The sequence below is a fragment of the Tursiops truncatus genome, chromosome 5, assembly GCF_011762595.2.
Source record: "Tursiops truncatus isolate mTurTru1 chromosome 5, mTurTru1.mat.Y, whole genome shotgun sequence".
Lineage (NCBI taxonomy): Eukaryota > Metazoa > Chordata > Mammalia > Artiodactyla > Delphinidae > Tursiops > Tursiops truncatus.
In genome coordinates this window covers 1072846-1092080 of record NC_047038.1, presented here as the reverse complement: position 1 = coordinate 1092080, position 19235 = coordinate 1072846, and the positions used below count along the sequence as shown (strand labels likewise).

Here is a 19235-nt window from a genome sequence, read left to right as displayed (position 1 = left end):
AGGGCAGAGCTGTTCAGTCCTACAAGGCACCCAAAGCAGGGGCAGCTGGAAAGAGTCTAACCCGAACACACAGTGAGCGCAGGCCGGTCTCCTGCACCCTCTTCCCTCTCCGGAATCCTCCCACCACCAACTTAGAGAGAGGACTCCAAGAAACGCACTTCCCAAAGCAAACAGATTCATGTCCGTCTCCCTCTCCCCGACACACACACACACACACACACACCCCCACACCCCCCCCCCCCCCCACACACACACACACACACACACCCCCGCTTAAAACCCTCAAGGGCCTCACATTGCTCTCTGGATGAAAAGCCTTACTACAGCCTCAGACAGCCTGCCCTGCCCCACCCCTGCAGCCTGGGTCTACACATAGCTCCCTCACCCTCAGCTCCAGCCTCATCAGCCTTCTGTCCACTCCCGTCACAGGCTCTCTGCACTGCCTGCTCCCTCATCTAGAACAGTCACACCACCCTTACCAAGCCCACCCTCTACCAAGGCCTCTTCTGCTCTCTGCTCCAGCCTCAGTCCCGTCAGGAAGTCCTTCCTGACACCCAACCCACAGTTAGGCATAATCTCCTTATAGATGTACTAAATGTACCCAACCTCTCCTTCGTGACTTTTCTTCCTTCGTCAGGGAGAATTCTGAACACACATAAAGGTAGAGAGAACAAACAGGGCCCATGGACCGCACCACCATCACCCCACACCAGCCCTGATCCAGCCACACCCTCACGGCTCCCTTTCCACAGAACTGTGAAGCCAATCGCAGATGGTGTATCATTTCTTTGATAAATTCTGTATGCATGCCTACAAGGTACAAATTCTTTTCTTAAACAAAACCAAACCACTATGGCAGCTAAAAAAAACAAAGAATTCCTTAATGACAAATTGAGTCAGTGTTCCAATTTCTAATTGTCCCAAATATCATAAACAGTGTTGAGTCACATCTCTAACTAACTGGCCCGTCCTGGATGCACATAAGCCCTCCGTAGTGCAATCAGCCTCTTATCCACATCCCCCTTCTTTTTGCTTGTGGAAGAGACCTGGTCACTGGTCCTGCAGGTTCCCACGTTCTGAGTTCCGCCAGTGGCAATCCCACAGTGTAGTTTAATGTGTTCCTTTCCCCACCCCCATATTTCCTATTAATTGCTTGTGGGAGGTAAAGGCCTGATCAGTTTCAGGTTCAGTTATTTAGCAAGACTATTTCACAGGTTTTTCTTTTTTTCTTTTTGTTATTTTTTAAAATAAATTTATTTATTTATTTATTTATGGCTGTGTTGGGTCTTCGCTGCTGCGCGCGGGCTTTTTCCACTTGCGGCGAGCAGGGCTAGTCTTCGTTGCGGTGCGCAGGCTTCTCATTTTGGTGGAGCACGGGCTCTAGGTGTGCGGGCTTCAGTAGTTGTGGCTCGCGGGTTCTAGAGCACAGGCTCAGTACTTGTGGCGCACGGGCTTAGCTGCTCTGCAGCATGTGGGATCTTCCCGGACCAGGGATCGAACCCATGTCCCCTGTTACAGATTTTTCAAAGATGCAATCTTTTGTCCACCGTTTCTCCTGTTTCATCCCTCTCACAGGTCTGTCAAGTCCATGAGACCAAGGACATGGGTGTTTTGGCTCATCACTGGAACACAGCTAATTTCTTAATTCTCAGTGAATGAAGAAATGTCCCCAGAAGTACACTGCCATACTAACTAACAAAATACACTGGCCCACCCTCCTATTTATATAGAGACAGCACAGACAGTCTTATGTGCAACATGCTGCCATGACAGGGCCTGGTGCTCAGAGGAACAACCAACCTGGGAACAGAAAACCAAACACACCTAGTGCCATGGGCGCAGCGTCGGCAACACTAGAGGAAACAAATGAAGGTGGAGCTGTAAGAGCAGCTCAGCAAGGCCAACTGGCACGCCTTAGGAAGGAGCCACAGCAATGCAAGGACCGTGAGATGGAGCACAGCTCATCCCCGAGGGGCAGCAGCATGGCGATGAGATCTCAGAGCAGCTACAAGGGGCCAGGGAGCAAAGATGCTAGAAAACACAAAGGGGCCACACGCCACGCTCAAGACCTAAGGCTTCCTCTTCTGGGTGAACAGGAAGGCACAAGAGACACATTTTCAGCTGGTAGGTGACATCAGTTTCTTTTTGGAAGGAACCAAGGTAGATCAGAAACGAGGCCCACCTTCAGTTTCACTAGTTCACAGGGAGATAAAAATGGTGCCCTCTCCACCCAATCTTTCAAATTGTGAATATTAGGATCACCTGGGCCTCTTTTTAAATTTTATTTCATTTATTTATTTTTTGGAGGTGTTCGGTCTTCCTTGCTGCGCACGGGCTTCTCACTGTGGTGGCTTCTCCTGTTGCGGAGCACGGGCTCTAGGCACATGGGCTTCAGTAGTTGTGGCACGTGGGCTCAGTAGTTGTGGCTCTTGAGCTCTAGAGCACAGGCTCAGTAGTTGTGGCGCACAGGCTTAATTGCTCCTTGGCATGTGGGATCTTCCCCGACCAGGGCTCAAACCCATGTGTCCTGCATTGGCAGGAGGACTCCTAACCACTGCGCCACCAGGAAGTCCCCAACCCTCCCCTCTTATTCTGAGCCCCCATGCTGCACCCCAGCCCATCAATGCCACTACAGCCCTCTCTCCTGCATCTGTTCACTCTTCCTACCCCACCTCCTGTGCCTGGGTAAGGCCACCGTTCTCTAGCAGTGGTCTATGAGCCTCCTCTCTGACCTCTCTCACCTGCCCATGGCCCTCCACCTTGCCAACCTCACACTAGGGCAAGCACGCCTACGCCAATCCCCTTTATCCACACCACTTCTTATACGTGAGCCAGCACACAAGGGGCTGAGAGTCTGTTCATGCAAGCAGTCACTCAATGTCTGACAGTCATTAGGGTACTGTCCTAGGCACTGGGGGTATCACAGTAAGTAGAGCCAAAAGGAGAAAAATCTCCACCCTTATAGACATCTTGATGCAGTCAGGCAGGCAGACAAATAAGGAAAACACCCAGAATGTCAGAGGATAAGAGTCATGGAAAAGAAGCTACAGCAGATGGGCAGAGCCAGACAGCAAGAGGGTGTCTGAAATCAGTGGTCAGGGACGGTGCCTGAGAAGGGGAGGTTTGAGCAAAGACCTAAAGGCAGGTAGAGAGGAAGCCAGGCAGGTGTCCAAGTAGAAGGAATAGCAGGTACAGCAGCATGGCTGCAGTACCTGAGGCAGGCCAGAGGCCAGAATGGCTGGAGCAGAGTGAGAATGCAGTGTGCAAAGGTGAGCGAAGCACAAAGTGTTCAAGACATACCTACAAGGGCTCCCAAGACTGGCAGGGAGTCTGGGGTCGTTTTCTAGGAGTGAGGTGCAAGCTGAGAGCTGAATGAGAAGGAATTAATACGAAAAGCCAGCTGTGCCCACACATGCACTGAAGTGTAAGTGTGTGTATGGGGGTCACAAGGGAGAGCAGGGGCAAAAACTGACCATGCCAAGGCCCAAGGAAAAAGCATGGCAGCAACAGATGGGCTGAAGAGGTCAGGTGAGATCAAAATAAGAAGTGCAGGGGACTTCCCTCGTGGTGCAGTGGTTAAGAATCCGCCTGCCAATGCAGGGGACACGGGTTCGATCCCACATGCTGCAGAGCAACTAAGCCCAGGCACCACAACTACTGAGCCTGTGCTCTAGAGCTCACGAGCCACAACTACTGAAGCCTGTGCACCCCAGAGCCTGTGCTCCACAACAAGAGAAGCCACCACAATGAGAAGCTCACGCACTGCAATGAAGAGCAGCCCCCGCTCACTGCAACTAGAGAAAGCCCGCGCGCAACAACGAAGACCCAACACAGCCAAAAATAAAAAATATAATAAAATTAAAAAAAAAAACAATCTTAAAAAAAAAAAAAAGAAGTACAGTGAGAGGCAGAAAACCCAGTGAGAGAGTGGTCTTGAACCCCAAAGGGCACTGGAGCTCCTGGAGAAGGGGCCTCACATGATCACACGTGCGTTTTAGACAGACTAGGCAGGGTGTGGAGAGCTGAGCGAGGGTCGCACAACTGGAGTCAGAGACATGCTTTCTGATCTGTCCACCTATGTAACCAGCAGCACAGCCCAAGGGAAAAACTCACCAAGATGTGAAAACTGCTGACATAAACATACCCTTAACAGCATGACACACTTCATCCAGATCATCAATTCTTTCTATGACAAGCCAGTCAACTTAAAAATTGAGCTCCCAGGACTTCCCTGTGGTCCAGTGGTAAAGAATCCACCTTACAATGCAGGAATGTGGGTTCGATCCCTGGTCAGGGAACTAAGACCCCACATGCCGCAGGGCAACTGAGCCCGCGCGCCACAACTACTGAGCTCGCGCGCCTCAACTACAGAGCCCACGCGCTCTGGAGCCCGCACGCCCTGGATCCTGCACACCAAAACTAGAGAAGAGAAAACCCGCGCACCACAACGAAAGATCCCGCATGCCTCAGCAAGGATCCCATGTGCCACAACTAAGACCTGAGGCAGCCAAAAATAAATAAAATAAATAAATAATAAATCTTAAAAAAAAATTGAGCTCCCAACTCCTCCAGTAAGATAAAACATTGTTTCTCTACACACCCACTAGGGAAGTCTCACTACTGGGGCTTTTGAGCTGCAGGCCAGCACTCAGCTCAACCACTACTTAGCAGTTTCCATCCTTGTATGTCTTGTTGAAACTATTAGGTATTACAGACATTAAGATGCTTTGAAAACTCATCTTTGGCCGTTTGTTTTCTGGAAGACAAACTCAAGAACAAAACTACTTCAAGACAGCCTGAATTTTTAAAGTAGCAAACCAAATCTCATCAAATCAGTTCCTTCAAAAGCTATACTGCAACCGACAGACAAATGCAAAATGCTGACGAGTCCCCGGGGTAACTAATTTAAGTCTTTTTCTCTCCAAAAGAAATACGTTTTATGTAAATAACAGTTCCTAAAAAATGAAATTAACAAATCACATAAAGGCAGTTTGTAAAGTATAAGCATAATCCTGGGAATTTCCATGTCACCTCTTGCTTTTGTGTACTTTATATTCTTTTTACTTTGCCCAGGGATACAGATAAGTACAGTAGAAACATCACTGCTTGATTCATCCTGGTGGTGGACACAGGTCTACTCTATTATTTGTTTGCGATATTTCATAGTTAATTTTGATTTAACATTTGAGTTACCTATGATGAGAAAAGGAAAAGAAACAGCCCTGCCTAGCAAACAGTGTCTTAGCTCCCCAATTAAAGTAGGGTGACCTTAGGCCAGCCCCTTACTTTCCATACTCAGCTTCTTCCAGAGGGTCCCTTTCTGCTCCAACATGACTTACAAAAAAGAGAGGCAAACAGGCCACATGCTGGCATTAAAATGGGTTGTTTATCCCAAGTCATATGCCCATTTATTTATTCAGCATTCACTGAGTGCCTGCCATGAGAAGGCACCAGCAGAGGCCAGGCTGCCCAAGGCTATAAGAGTCCTACCTCAAGAGCTCTCCAACAGGAGAGAAAAGTCACATATGGCCACTGAAGGGCTGGGTCCTCTGTGCTCAAAAGGGAGGACAAGCAGTGGTCCACACCCAACAACAGTCCATGCAGAGGCCTGGGTCAGGACAGGGCACCACATATTTGGGGAACAAGGACACATTTAGTGCAGTCCAGCAGAGATAAGAGTGAAGCTCAGAAGACTAAGATGCTTATCCAAACCTGCATCATTCTATAGCCAAGCAGTCCAACCCAAAAAAACACCAGCCAACCAACCAACCACTGTACACTAGAATATGCATGGGAAAAGCCTTGTATCTTCAGCTCCCACTGATTGATTAAAGTGTTTCCTTAGAAAGGTTACTTGTGTAGCTTAGAAAGGGCAGGGCAAAATAAATGTGGAGCTTCAGCATCATCTTAGCACACCCATTGCAAATGTGTGTGCTCAGTGGCAATCCGATATCTCATATAGCACACATTTTATTAGTGGTTTCTATCCTCTCACCAGCACTTCTTAGTAAGTATAACTCCACCTATTTTTACATGTTTTACACTGAAGCATCAAACCGTAAAAAAGTAACTAATTAGCTTCCATTCTGCCATATGAGTAAACCTTTTAAAACTGTACTACTTGTAGGAGGAGAAGTCATCCGAATAAATGGAAGGCTTGGCCCACTCTTCCATAACTAGGCCACAGGGTCTCTAATTCCTAACTTCTCACAATTCTGACTTATTCTCCCCATCTGATTCCTCACATTTGAGCAGGTACTATTTTAACGGCCCTGTGTAAATCGGCTGAATAAAAACCATAAGCCTAGTAGCCACACGTGGTAGCCTGTTTACCTTACTGTTTTGTTCTGTGTCTCCACAAATTTCAAATTATGGTAGTTTAGACGTTACATATGAATATATCATAAAAGTGCACACAGAATAATAAACTGCCCATCACTTTTTATTTTTTATTTATTTACTTTTTTGGACATGCCACACTGCGTGCGGGATCTTAGTTCCCCGACCAGGGATTGAACCCGTGCCCCCTGAACTGGAAGCACAGAGTCTTAACCACTAGACCGCCAGGGAAGTCCCATGCCCATCATTTTTTGAAACTCAGAAAGTTATTTTTCTAATACTCTTAAATTGGAATGTTTACCACTGGAATCCCAGGCCAGCCTGATCTGTAGTAATGCCGTCAGGAGGGGAGGATTTTTGTACTACATAGATCACAGTTCTTCACAAAAGCTTACGCAAACTCACAACCCTGCAGAAAGTCCTCACTTTACCAACCACTGGCCCAAAATTGAAGGCTGCTGGGCGTCTGAGAAAATGGAAGAAAAGGAAAGGAAATGACTCAAAGTAATCGTGCTTAAGGCATGAGTCCTCTCCACTTCCAGTCGGCAGTTTAGATTTGAACTACGGTCGGTGGTGAGGTACAGGAGCACACCAACCACGCCAGGAAAGGGCTGTGCTCCCAGGACTTGTTTCCCTCGTGGTGCTGATTAGAGCTGTGCTTCTTTAATGGTGCTCTCGTCACATTTAAATATGTAACGAGGATATTTAAAACAATTGGGAAAATAAAAGAGTTAAATTCCCAGCTTCATACATGAGATGGCTCCTAACTTATTTTCCATCTTAATAATCTCATTTTAAAATACATAAAGTAAGAGTCAGTATAATCGACGCGTGGTAGCAACGTGAGGTTTTTAAGTTGTTTAGTGATTAGGGAACACACATCTTGGCGTTTAAGTCATTTAAAAGTCAAGGCCTTGAAAGTCTGAGCGCGGGCTGTCAGTCCTGAAGAACTTCCCTAACCTCGCTCTGAAGTCACCCTAACCGAATGGGTCCCCTGTTCTGCTACACGCGCACACGCGCACACACCCCGGAGCCCTAATTACCTGCCTAAGAATGATTAACGTCCCAGTGAGACCAAGTTTCCCCCCGCATGTCAAACCTGTGACCACTCACGTCCCGGCATCGGCGAGAGGGAGAAAAAACTAAGGCTGCACCGGGTCCTGCGCCTTCTGCCCAGAGTCGAGAGCAGCAGCATCGCTTAAACGCCGAGATTTTAAACCGCCCTTCTGGCGAGTGGGGCAGAGTCGGCCGTGCGGCCGGGCCGCTCCGCTGCGCGGTCGGGGCCTCGGGGCCGCCGTCTGGCCAAGCGCGGGGGCCGAGGGCCGGCAGCCCCGGGCGGGGTCCCCGCGCCTCCACCTGCCAAGGCCCGGGGCTCCGGGCGCCCGCGCTGACCAACGGCCGGCGCCCGAGTGTCACCCGGACCCTCCGCAGACAAAAAGCGCCTCCCCGGCCCCGGCCGCCCCTCCCACCGCCGCCCGGCCCCGGCCCCGGCCAGCGCCTCACAAAGGCCGGCCCGGCCCGCTGGGCGCCGCAGCGAACAAAGGCCGCCGGCCCGCGGGCCGGCACAGGTGCAGCCGCCGGCCGCCGGGCCCAACATGGCCGCGCCCGCCCGCCCGCCCGCCCGGCCCCGTTAGCCCGCCCGCCCGCCCGGCCCCTCAGCCCCTCAGCCCTCCGCCCCTCAGGCCCGCGGCGGTTGGGCCGGCGGCGCCAGTGACCTGTTGTGCGGCGCATCCTCCGGCGGCGGCGGCTCTCCGGTGCGGCGGCTCCGGCGGCGGCGGCCGGGGAGGGGGCCGGGGCCGGGGCCGCGGGGGAGGGAGGGAGGGAGGGCCGAGGGAGGGGAGGGGGCGGCGGCGGCGGCGGCGGCGGCGGCGGCGGGCGCAGCGCGGCCAGGCCGAGGCTCTCCGCGCGCGGCGCCGACCCCGCCCCCGCGCCTCCCGCCCGCCGCCGCCGCCGCCGGGCCGCCGCCGCCTCGCAGAAGCCGCGGGAAAGTGCGCGCCGCTGATTGGCTGCCGCGCTCGCGGGGCTGCGGCCGGGCTTTTCAAATCCTCGCGGGGCGGGGCGGGGCGGTGGTGGTGGGTCCGTGGCGCGGGCGTGGGCCGGAGGCTGGGAGTCGGGGGCGCAGGCCGGGGCCGGTGATCGAGGGCACGGGCCGGGGCCGGGGGCGCGGGACCCCGCAAGCCGCCTCAGACCGGCGCCGGGCGCGCGCCCCGCTCCCGCTACTCGGCCGGGCGCGCGCCAGGCGGCGGCTCAACCGAAAGCCCGGAGCCTGGAGCCAGAGTCCGGAGCGCGCGCGCGTGGTGACGTCACGGCCGCGCGCCCAATCGCCGCCGGCGAGGCCGCCCCGCGCGATCGCGGCCCCAGCCCGGGCCGCGCGGCCCTGGAGCCGGGAAGTGGGAGGCGGCTCCCTGCCGGCCGCCCCGCGGGCCCTGCGCCCGTAGCACCACGCGCAGGGTCAGCCCGCGCTGGCCGCAGGGCCCTCACCCAAGTGGTCACCCACGCCCCTGCCTCGGGGCGGAGAGAAGGCTCCCGGGTCAGGAGGCGCTCTGCGCGGGGCCTGGTCGAGCAGCTGGGATCCGGGAAGGCGGAGGTCAGGTTGAACTGGCCCTGCAGGCGAGGCCCAGCTGGAGCTCGCAGGAGAGCACTGTGGAGGGAGCTCCAGGGACTGCCGAGCAGGGTGCAGAGGTCCCCGCCGTGTCTGTGCTCCTGGAACGCACATTACAAACTTGGCATAGATGGTCACAAACAACGACAGGGAGCGGGGATTGCAGGCCGGAGAGAGACTGGCCGGGGCGGTGCGGGCGGGGGGGGGGGGGCGTCTTCTGCAGAATATCTGCAGGGCGAGGATTCAGCCGTTCCCCCCACCTCCCAGGCTCTGGTTTGGCCTGGATCTGGGAGCAGTGGGGTAACCGTGGACAGAGGCAGGACTCCCAGGCCCTGAAACTGCTGGGGCTTGTGCCATTCTAGTGAGGCTGGGGTGGGGAAGAGGGACAGGGCAGGCCCAAGAGTGCCAGCAGCTGCAAGCTTCAGCTGCTTCCCACCAGAGCAGGGGGTGGCCTAGCGGACGCTAGAGCCAGGGGGAGACCCTCCCCTGTGTCCAGCTGAATGGGATTACAGAATTTTTCACCCTTCCATCCAAGAGCTATATGGTGAGGTCCTACTGTGTGCTGCACCCTTGCAGCATTCTGGGGAGCCTGAGCAACCAGAAGAGACGCCCTTCCCCCATCGTTCACTGCCAGGACTCACCTCTGGCCACCAGGAGCCCCTGGAAGGTGTCTAGCTGGGTGCTGGCCCATTCACATTTGCATTTTGCCATATCTCTTGGCTGTGGGGAGGAGAACAGGTGCCCTCTCTGGGCCCGGGATCCCTCTGGGGCACAAGCCTGAAAACTGTCTACCTCCCCAGTACCTTTAAATCCCTGCAGTGCAAGACAAATACCACCATATCTCATTTGATTTCACAGATTTGGAATTAGGGCTCCTCTTCAAAACCAAAAAAATCTGCATTTAGAATAGTGCAATCAACATGTAAATTTATTCAAAACATGAAAGTGTGTGTTTGGATTTTCTTGAAGAAAGTTATTTGGGGCAGGCTGATCTTTTCCCGCCTAGGGCAGGCCTCCCTGGGCCCAGCCCTGCTGTCTTGTTGGGTCCTAAGCCCTTTTCATCGAGTCGGCCAGCTGGGCAGCCCCAGTCCCGCACACACTGCGGGCCCCTCCCGTGGAGAGTGGATTTCCGATGATTGGGTCTCCCTCAGTGCATAGGAAAAAGAGGCCCTCACAGGACTGAAGGAGGCCCTGGGCATGTAGATTCCTGGGTGATGAGGAATGTAGATTCCTCATCTGCACGTTTGCGCCCCTTGCAGGTTGGGGAGGGCCATGGGAGTGGAAGCCCCAAGTTCGGTGGGCCCAGAGGGCTGCGGGGCACTCAAAGACGTCAGCAGCTGGGGCTGAACCTTGTTTCCGTCTCTTTGAGGCTCTTATCACTTCTCTAAATGAAACTCTGCACTCAGAGGAGAGACTGCAGAAGACCAAGGGACTGGGAGTCTACTCCCGGTATAAAGTAGCAAGCACAGAGGAAAGGCGTTTCAGGGGGCAAGGGCAGTCTGCTGGGGTTCAGCTGCCCTCCATCGCAGCTCCCCCCTGCTGCCCCCCACCCAGCCTCTCAGGCCAAGGCTGGACTGGGCAAGGCAATTAGGACCAGGGTATCCCAGGCCTTCCTGCTAGCTCAAGGACCAGCCCGGCAGCCGCAGATCAAGGGGGTCAAGCGGAGCTGGGAGTCCCCTGTCCAAAAGGTCTGTAGCCACGCCGCCTCTGGCTGCCTGCCGTCTGTTACCATCCACGGGGCATACGGCTCTAGAAGGCACGGCCCACTCCATGATCTCTGTGTGGCCCAGGCTGGAGCCCACTCTGCCGCCCTGCTCCCCATCGACACAGGTCCTGCAGCTCCTGGCCCAGACCTCCCTGTAAGAGCTGCTGCCAAGGCAAAACCCAGGCCCCTTAGCCAAAGGAGCCCCCGAGCTCCGGCTTGGCCTCCGCATCCCCCACCAGGGCCGGGGTCCCCCAGGGGCCAGGCTCATCGCTGTTTCCATGGGAATGTATGCACTCTGACCCCAGCCTTTCTCCATCCCTGGCCAAATAAAGAGGGCTTCCAAGTGGAAACCAGCAGTCTCAAGCTGCCCCTCCTCCCGTGCCCCAGGTGGCCCCTCTCTCCAAGGGGGCGGAGGAGAGAGGCTTCCTTCTCAGCCCAGCACAGGCCCAGAGCCAGGCCTAGCAGTGGCAAGGGCCTCCCACCCCCAGACCTTCTCGGCAGCCCCTTCCAAGCCCAGACCGCTCTGTTCCCCAGGCTGGAAACTTGCCTTTCTAAAGGCCCGGCATTGCCTCAGCTCCTGCCCAGCCCAAGGACCACTGCAGTTCACCGGGCCAGCCCACAGGAGCCAGCAGGCTGTAAGGCCCCTTGGGTCACATGGGCTGACCCTCCCCTGTGCAGGGCTCCCTGTCGGGCTGGGAGATAGACCAGGAGACTGAAGCCCTGCTGAGAAGCCCCCCATCTAAGTCCTGGCTGGGAGGCCTGAGCAGTAGGCCTCCCCGCCTTCTCTGCCCACCCCTCTCTCCATCCGCCTTGGGGCTGACCTACAGGAGCCCCTGAGAGGCCTGAGGTGTCTGTCATCAGTCTCGGTGGTCACCTGCAGGAACAAACCACAGCCCAGGACCATGGTCGGGTCCTGAGGGCAACCTCAGGACCATCTTCCCTCCCTCCCCCACCCCCACCAAAGGCTGCTTCCTGGAGATTGCACCCAAGCCAGCCCAGAGCTCACCCCTCCTCAGGATTCGACTTCCTAAACCCTCCTCTAAGCCAGCCTCTCCTCCCCTGTCACTCTGCCCGCCGGCCCCCCTCCCGCCCCCGACCAGGGCCTTAGTTCAGCTTCTTACTTGGAAATAAGAGGCAGTTTTCGGGGGCTTCCCTGGTGGCGCAGTGGTTGAGAATCCGCCTGCCAACACAGGGGACTGTGGGTTCGAGCCCTGGTCCAGGAAGATCCCACATGCCGCAGAGCGACTAATCCCGTGCGCCACAACTACCGAGCCTGCGCTCTAGAGCCCATGTGCCACAACTACTGAGCCCACGTGCCACAACTACTGGAGCCCGTGCTCCGCAACAAGGGAAGCCACCACAATGGGAAGCCGGCGCACCACAACAAAGAGTAGCCCCTGCTCGTCACGACTAGAGAAAGCCCGCACGCAGCAACGAAGACCCAATGCAGCCAACAATAAATAAATAAATAATTTTTTTTTAAAAAAAGAGGCAGTTTTCGACTCACTGATTCCCCACCTGCTTTCTCCCCCTTTAGTTCATTCTCCGCACCCAGCCAGGGGAATTTTTCTAAACCACAAAATTGGCCATGTCACCCACCGGCTTAAAATTCTGCTATGGCTGCCCAGTGCCCCTCACACCAATCCCACTCCTCAGTGAGACTTGCATCCCACTTTCAGGAATGCGGAGGCCATCCAGTTCTGCCTCTCCAGCCCAGCCCTCTCCCCAGAGCTCCTGGCCAATAAAGTTGACTCCTCACTGGATGTGTCCCCTTGGACAGCCACATGGACCCACCCCTGGACAGTTACCAAATTGAACTTCTCCCCTTCTCATCCCCATGCCAGGTCTTAGCGGGGATACTACTTTTTCCAGAAGCCTTCCCTGATCCCCCCTTAGGCTGGCTGAGTCCCCTGGGGGTACACACAGCCCATGCTCATCTCCAGGTGCCAAGGCTGCCTGGGATGGACTGCCTGGCCTCCGGTCCTTGTTCCCCCTGTGCTGGTACCTGAGGACTGCTGGTAAAGTACCACAGAACAACACAAAGTTGTTCTCTCACAGTTCTGGACGCCAGAAACCTGAAACCAAGGTGAATGCACAGTCACGCTCCCTCCAGAGGCTCTCTGGAAGAATCCCTCCTTGCCTGTCCCTAGCTGCTGGTGACGCCTCAGTCCTTGGTGTTCTTTGGTTTGAGTCAGAATCACTCCACTCCCAGGATCTGTCTTCACAGGGCCTTCTCCCTGTGTCCACTGGTCTCTGTTTTCTCTTCTTGTAAGGTCACCAGTGACTGGATTAGGGCCCACCTGATGACCCCGTCTTAACTTGATGACATCTGCAAAGACCCTCTTTCCAAATAAGGTCACATTCACAGGGCGGAAGTTTATGAACACACCTTTTGGGAGGACACAGTTCAACCCACAGCCCTTCTCTTCCTAGTTGCACGACCTTGGGCAGGTTGTAAGGCCTGTGTGTGTGTGTGTGTGAAATGGTGACACTACTAGGACAGTGTCCCCTTTGGGAGAGGCTGCTAGGCAGGAACGGCTGCGCCGGGTTAGAGCCCGCCTCCCCGGAGGGCGCGAGCTCGCACCTGCCAGGCTGCCCTCCTCCGGAACCCGCAGGGTGGGGACAGTGGGAACTGGGCGCGGCAGCGCCTGGGGCTCCAGGGTTAGGGACCTGCGGGCCGGCGGGCCGGCTGCAGGGCTCCTTCCGCGCTGGCCCCGCCCCCCGAAGTCCCGCCCCCGCATTGGCCAAGCGCCGCGAAGCCACGCCCGCCGCCCCCGACCGCACTCTCCCCGGCGGCCAGCCGGGCTGCTCGGTTTTTGCAGTTCCGGGTCTCTCGGAGAGAAGGAAAGGACACCCGAGAACGGAGAGCGATGGTGAGAAGACGGGTGACCTCTACCTTGCCCAACACCCCGCCTGCGGCCCCTGCACCCCGATTCTCCACGGGACTGCCCAGATCCAGGACCAGCCAGGGCAGGGCCCTCCTCCAGCGCTCACCACTCGCTCAGGCTTTGGCTAAAGAAACATTGTTTTGTGCTAAAGCAGCACTTCTTTTTCTAATTGTGAAAATTGCATGAAATTAAAACCCAGAACAGCAGAAAGGAAAAAATAAAAGTTCTTCCTAAGTCCTGGGCCTGCAGCGAGAGATATAAGCGCTGGTAACAGCTTGCGGAGCGCTTTGGACCGCTTCTGTTCTGGACAGATGAGGGGCTTCACCAGCCTGAGTTGGGGACTGACCAGGAACAGCAGGAATGGCCACTAGGAGCCACTCGCCTTCCCCTGCCGCCCAGCCAGACAGGTCCTTTTTATTTATTTTACTGGAACAATTTTACATTTACAGAAAAGAGGCAGATATAGTATAGAGTCCCCCCCGCCAACTAGGTGCTTCCCCTAGTGTCAACACCTTACATTTCCACAGCTTTGTCAAAACTAAGACACCAAAATTGGTCATTACCGTTAACTAAATCCCAGACTTGAGTCAGAGCTCACCAGTTTTCCCACAAATGTAGAAGACTCTCTTAAAAAGCAAATCTGATTGAGACTTCTGCTGTGGGCTATAACAGAAGCTGGGATCTGACTGCACCTCCCACTGTAAACAACCATAACATGGACAAAAGAGATGAGGCAACCGTTTTCAGGTGGTGGGGGAAGGGAAGGGCAGGACTGCGCTCCCCAGGGAAGAGAACTTTATGAGGCACGCCTTGACCGCCCCCTGCCCGCCCACCCAGCTCTCTACCCCTCCTGGCACAGAGGGACAGAGTCCAAGTGGGGCAGCCTGTACCACTGAGCCGAGGGCCAGTGACGCGGCTGGAATCTGTGGGGAGGACACTGGAGGAGAGGCCACTGTGTAGAGGGGAGTCTAAGATGTTCCACTGCCCTTGGCTGGGGTGAGAACCCCAGACGGACCAGAAAACGACTGCTGTGGGAGCTCTGGCCTGGCCCGAGTGGGGGCCTCATCAAGCCCTGTGTACGTCCCTGGCTGAGCCGCTGAGACACCAGGATCCATGCCCTGGGAACTGGGGTTGCACCCTGGAGCAAGACATCCTCCAGTCTCACCCTGTCCCACTACCTACTGCTGCATATAACATGACCCCAAAACCCAGTGGTTCAAAACACCAGTGAACACCGATTATCGGATGCAATTGCTTTGTCAGGAATTTGGGAGTGGGGGAGCTGGAAGGTTCTGGCTCAAGGCTCAAGGTCTCCCATGAGGTTGCAGACAAGATGTCACCCAGGGCTTCCATCATCTAAAGGCTTGACTAGGGGGACTTCCCTGGCAGTCCAGTGGTTAGGACTCCACGCTTCCACTGCAGGGGCCGTGGGTTCGATCCCTGGTTGGGGAACTAGGATCCCGCATGCCACGCGGTGAGGCCAAAAATTTTTTTTAATAAAAAATAAATAAAGGTTTCACTGGGGCTGTGGATGGGCTGCTGAGATGCTTTACTCAGGTGGTGCTGGTCATTGGCAGGAGGCCTCAGTTCTTCCCCACTTGGACTGCTCCAGGGACTGCTCGAGTGTCCTCCTAACATGGGGGCTGGCTTCCCCCAGAGCAGGAATCCAGAGGGGCGGAAGGCAGAAGCTTCCGTCTCTGGTGGTCTGGCCTCTTGGAAAGCACATGTTTTCATTTTCAGAGGAAGATAACAGTCTAGAGACTGTAACATATCATCCACAACAACCAAAATACAATAAAAAGTCTCTAGGCAAAGAAAAGAGAGAATGTGGCCAAAATCAAGGGGAAGAGCAGTCAATAGAAACCACCCCTGAGCCCAGTGTTATTAGATTTGACAGATGGAGACTTCAAAGTCATTGTTTTGAGATATTCAATAATTCAAAGAAAATTAGTGAGTGAGTGAAAAGGTCTAGTGAGTGAAAAGGAATCTATCTCAATAGAAAAAATGGAAGCTGTTAAAAAAGGCAAATGAAAGTTCTGGAAATGAAAAGTACATAACTAAAATGACAAAATCACTGAATGGGCTTGACAGACGATTGAAGGCGACAGAAGAAAGAGTCAGTGAATTTAAACACACACCAGTAGGACTTCCCTGGTGGCGTAGGGGTTAAGAATCCACCTGCCAAAGGCAGGGAACACGAGTTCGAGCCCTGGTCCAGGAAGATTCCACATGCCGCGGAGCAACTAAGCCCGTGCGCTACAACTACTGAGCCTGCGCTCTAGAGCTCGTGAGCCACAACTACTGAGCCCATGTGCCGCGACTACTGAAGCCCGTGTGCCTAGAGCCTGTGCTCTGCAACAAGAGGAGCCACCGCAATGAGAAGCCTGCGCACCGCAACGAAGCGTAGCCCCCGCTCGCCGCAACTAGAGAAAAGCCTGCGTGCAGCAACGAAGACCCAACACAGCCAAAAATAAGTAAGTGAATAAATAAATTAAAAAAAAAAGACAGACCAATAGTCATTATCCAATCTTTTTTTGGCACGTGGCACGTGGGCTTCAGTAGTCGTGGCACACTGGCTCAGTAGTTGTGGCACACGGGCTTAGTTGCTCTGCGGCATGTGGGATCTTCCCAGACCAGGGAACGAACCTGTGTCCCCTATATTGGCAGGCGGATCTTAACCACTGTGCCACCAGGGGAGTCCCAGTAATTATCCAATCTGAAGAAGAAATTATCCGATCAGAGAGGCAAACGTTGAAGAAAATAAACAGTCTTAGGCACTTGGCAAACAATATTAAAGGGTTTAACATATGTGTGTTGGAATCTGAGAAGGAGAAAAAGGTAGAAATGGGACAGAAAAAAAATATTTGCCAAAATGATGGCCAAAGGTTTTCCAGAGTTGACAAAAACATTGACTTACACATCCAAGAAGCTCAGTGAGCCCCAAGCAGGATTCAGCCTGTTGGGATGCAAACCACACGTAAGCATTTCATAGTCAAACCAGAGGGACAGGCAGGAAGAAAAGAGACAGTGGACTTAAACAATAGCAATCAATCCAAATATCACTCTTTTGCCCACTTACCCAAAAAAGAAAAGAGCCGTGTGAATACACTGACTTGTCTGGGTCTCATGCAGGGGCCTCCTTAGCTTCCGGGTGGCTGTGCCTCTGATGGGGACCCACCATGAGCAGCGTAGTGGTACAGGGAACAGCTGACCAATGAAAGAAGGACAGCTTTCGCTCAGGCCAGTGGCACCTACAGGATGGGCAAGTGTCACGGTCCTCGTACTGCCAGGAAGCCCCACAGCCACCGACAAGACCAGAAGTGGCATGATAAACAGTACAAGAAAGCCCATTTGGGCACAGCCCTGAAGGCCAATCCTTTTGGAGGTGATTCTCATGCCAAGGGAATTGTGCTTGAAAAAGTAGGGGTTGAAGCCAAATAGCCGATTTCTGCCATCAGGAAGTGTGTCAGGTTTCAGCTAATCAAGAATGGCAAAAAAACACAACAGCCTTTGTACCCAATGATGGTTGTTTGAATTTTATTGAGGAAAATGATGAAGTTCTGGTTGCTGGATTTGGTCGCAAAGGTCATGCTGTTGGTGACATTCCTGGAGTCCACTTTCAAGGTTGTCAGAGTAGCCAATGTCTCTCTTTTGGCCTTATACAAAGGCAAGAAGGAAAGACCAAGATCATAAGTTTTGATGATGAAAGCAGGATAGTAATAAATTTCCGTATGCCAAAAAAAGAAGATGGAGAAGGACAGACAGAACTTGGGTACGTGACAGAGGGCCACGGCCGATTGGGGGAAAGGAGAGACCATTCAGTAAGGAGGCCTGGGAAAATGCCGCGTTATCTGTAGGGTAAGAAAAACGAAGTTCGGCTTGTACCTCACACTACATGCAAAATTTCCTGGAAACTCTTGATGGGTCAAGGTATTAAATAGTAAAAGAAAATCTTTAAATCTTTTGGTAGGAGATATAAGTGAATACCCTTCTGACCTTAGGTCAGGGAAGATTTTGCTAAAAGGACAGGGGAAAAATCTGATTTAAAAAAAAAAGGGGCTTCCCTGGTAGTGCAGTGGTTGAGAGTCCGCCTGCCGATGCAGGGGACACAGGTTTGTGCCCCAGTCTGGGAAGATCCCACATGCCGCGGAGCAGCTGGGCCCGTGAGCCATGGCTGCTGGGCCTGCGCGTCCGGAGCCTGTGCTCCGCAGAGGGAGAGGCCACAACAGTGAGAGGCCTGCGTACTGCAAAAAAAAAAAAAAAAAAAGTCACAGAATAGAGTCCCATGCACACGTGGCCACCTGATTTATAACAAAAGTGAGAGTGTAATTCAGTGGGACAGATTAGTTATTTGCTTCTGTAACAAATTCCTGTAAACTTAGTGGCTTAAAACCACCCAAATTTATCATCATAAAGTTCTGTAGGTCAGAAATCTGCTAAAATCAAGGTGTCATCAGGGCTGCATTCCTGTCTGGAGAGTCTAGGAGAGAATTCATTTCCTTGCGTTTTGCAGCTTCTAGAGGCTGCTTGCGTTCCTTGGCTCAAGGCCCCTTCTCCATCTCCAAAGCTGGCAATGGCTGCTTGAGTCCCCTAATACCATGTCACTCTGATCTCCTCCTTGTGGTCAGACCTCCCTCCGCCCCTCACTTCTTCCTCCCTCTTCCCTTCCTAAGGACGCTCATGGTTACATTGGGCCCAGCGGGATAAACCAGAGCAAACTGCATCTGAAGATCCTTCATATAATCCCTTTTTCTGCGAAATCTCTTTTTCTGTGTAAAGCTGCAGAATCACAAATTCCAGAATTAGGATGGAATGTGGACATCTTTGAGGACCATTATTCTGCCTACAGAAGGGGAAGGAAGATGGTCTTTTCAATAAACGGTGCTGGATCCATTCTGTAACCACAGGGGAAAAATAATCCTTGATCCCTGCCTCACAACACACAAAACAAACACCATTCCAAATTATCATAAGCCTAAATGTGAAAGAGAGAACAATTAAGTTTCTAGAATAAAACATGAAAATATCTTCAGGACCTTGGGGTAACAAAGACTTCTTCAATCACAAAAAGCATTCACCATATAATAAATAAATAAATAAATAAATGAACCCCCAAACCAAAAATCTAAAAGCATTCACCAAAAAAGATATTAAAGCATTAAAATCAAGAGCTTCTCTTCATCAAAAGACACCATTAGGAATTTAAAAGGTAATCCTGAATGGGAGAAAACGCTTGAAATGCATATAATCTAAGGGTATACAAAGAACTCTTAGAAATCAAAAAGAAAAATGCAGATGACCCAATGGAGAAAGGGATAAGAAACTAGCCTTACACAGGCGCTCCAGGAAAGAGGAGGTCCAGATGTTCAAGTGCCTCCAAATTCTTAGTCATGAAAGGAATGCAAAACGAAGCCACCCTAGGCCCCCACCTTCGGGAGTGATTACCATCACAGTAACCACAGCACCAGGGTCTGCGGGGATGCGGCGGAGCGCTGCTTCCGCTCTGCTGGTGGCCGGGTAAGCTGGGAGCAACACCCTGGAAACCACCTGTCAGTACTTACTAACGTTGAACTTCAGCACACCCTCTGACCCGCAGTTCTACTATCAAAGGCGTACGTGTGTGCAGCAAAGCCACGTGTGAGAATATTAATGGCAACGTTAGTCAGAAGGGCCAAAAATGGAGGGTCCGTCAACCACAGCA

The 19235-nt window shown here is 53.2% G+C and overlaps 1 protein-coding gene and 1 pseudogene across 5 annotated transcripts in view; one reads left to right on the top strand and one right to left on the bottom strand.

The window, feature by feature from the left end:
• Positions 1-8204, bottom strand: part of NSD2 (nuclear receptor binding SET domain protein 2) — a 76586-nt gene extending 68382 nt beyond the window's left edge. For 2 of the 5 annotated variants that reach the window (XM_033856516.2, XM_073804753.1), the window contains exon 1: positions 7439-7718. Coding sequence is in view for 1 of the 5 variants with exons in the window: in XM_073804753.1 (XP_073660854.1) it covers positions 7439-7534 (96 nt within the window). In the remaining 4 variants the exon portion in view is untranslated. Of the gene's footprint in view, positions 1-7438; positions 7719-8054 lie in introns of those variants that run through there. The other 3 variants (XM_033856517.2, XM_033856521.2, XM_073804754.1) reach the window with 3 other exon arrangements.
• Positions 8205-16792: 8588 nt separating this feature from the next.
• On the top strand, positions 16793-17295 carry LOC109552765 (small ribosomal subunit protein uS12-like; annotated as a pseudogene).
• The last annotated feature ends 1940 nt before the right edge of the window (positions 17296-19235 follow it).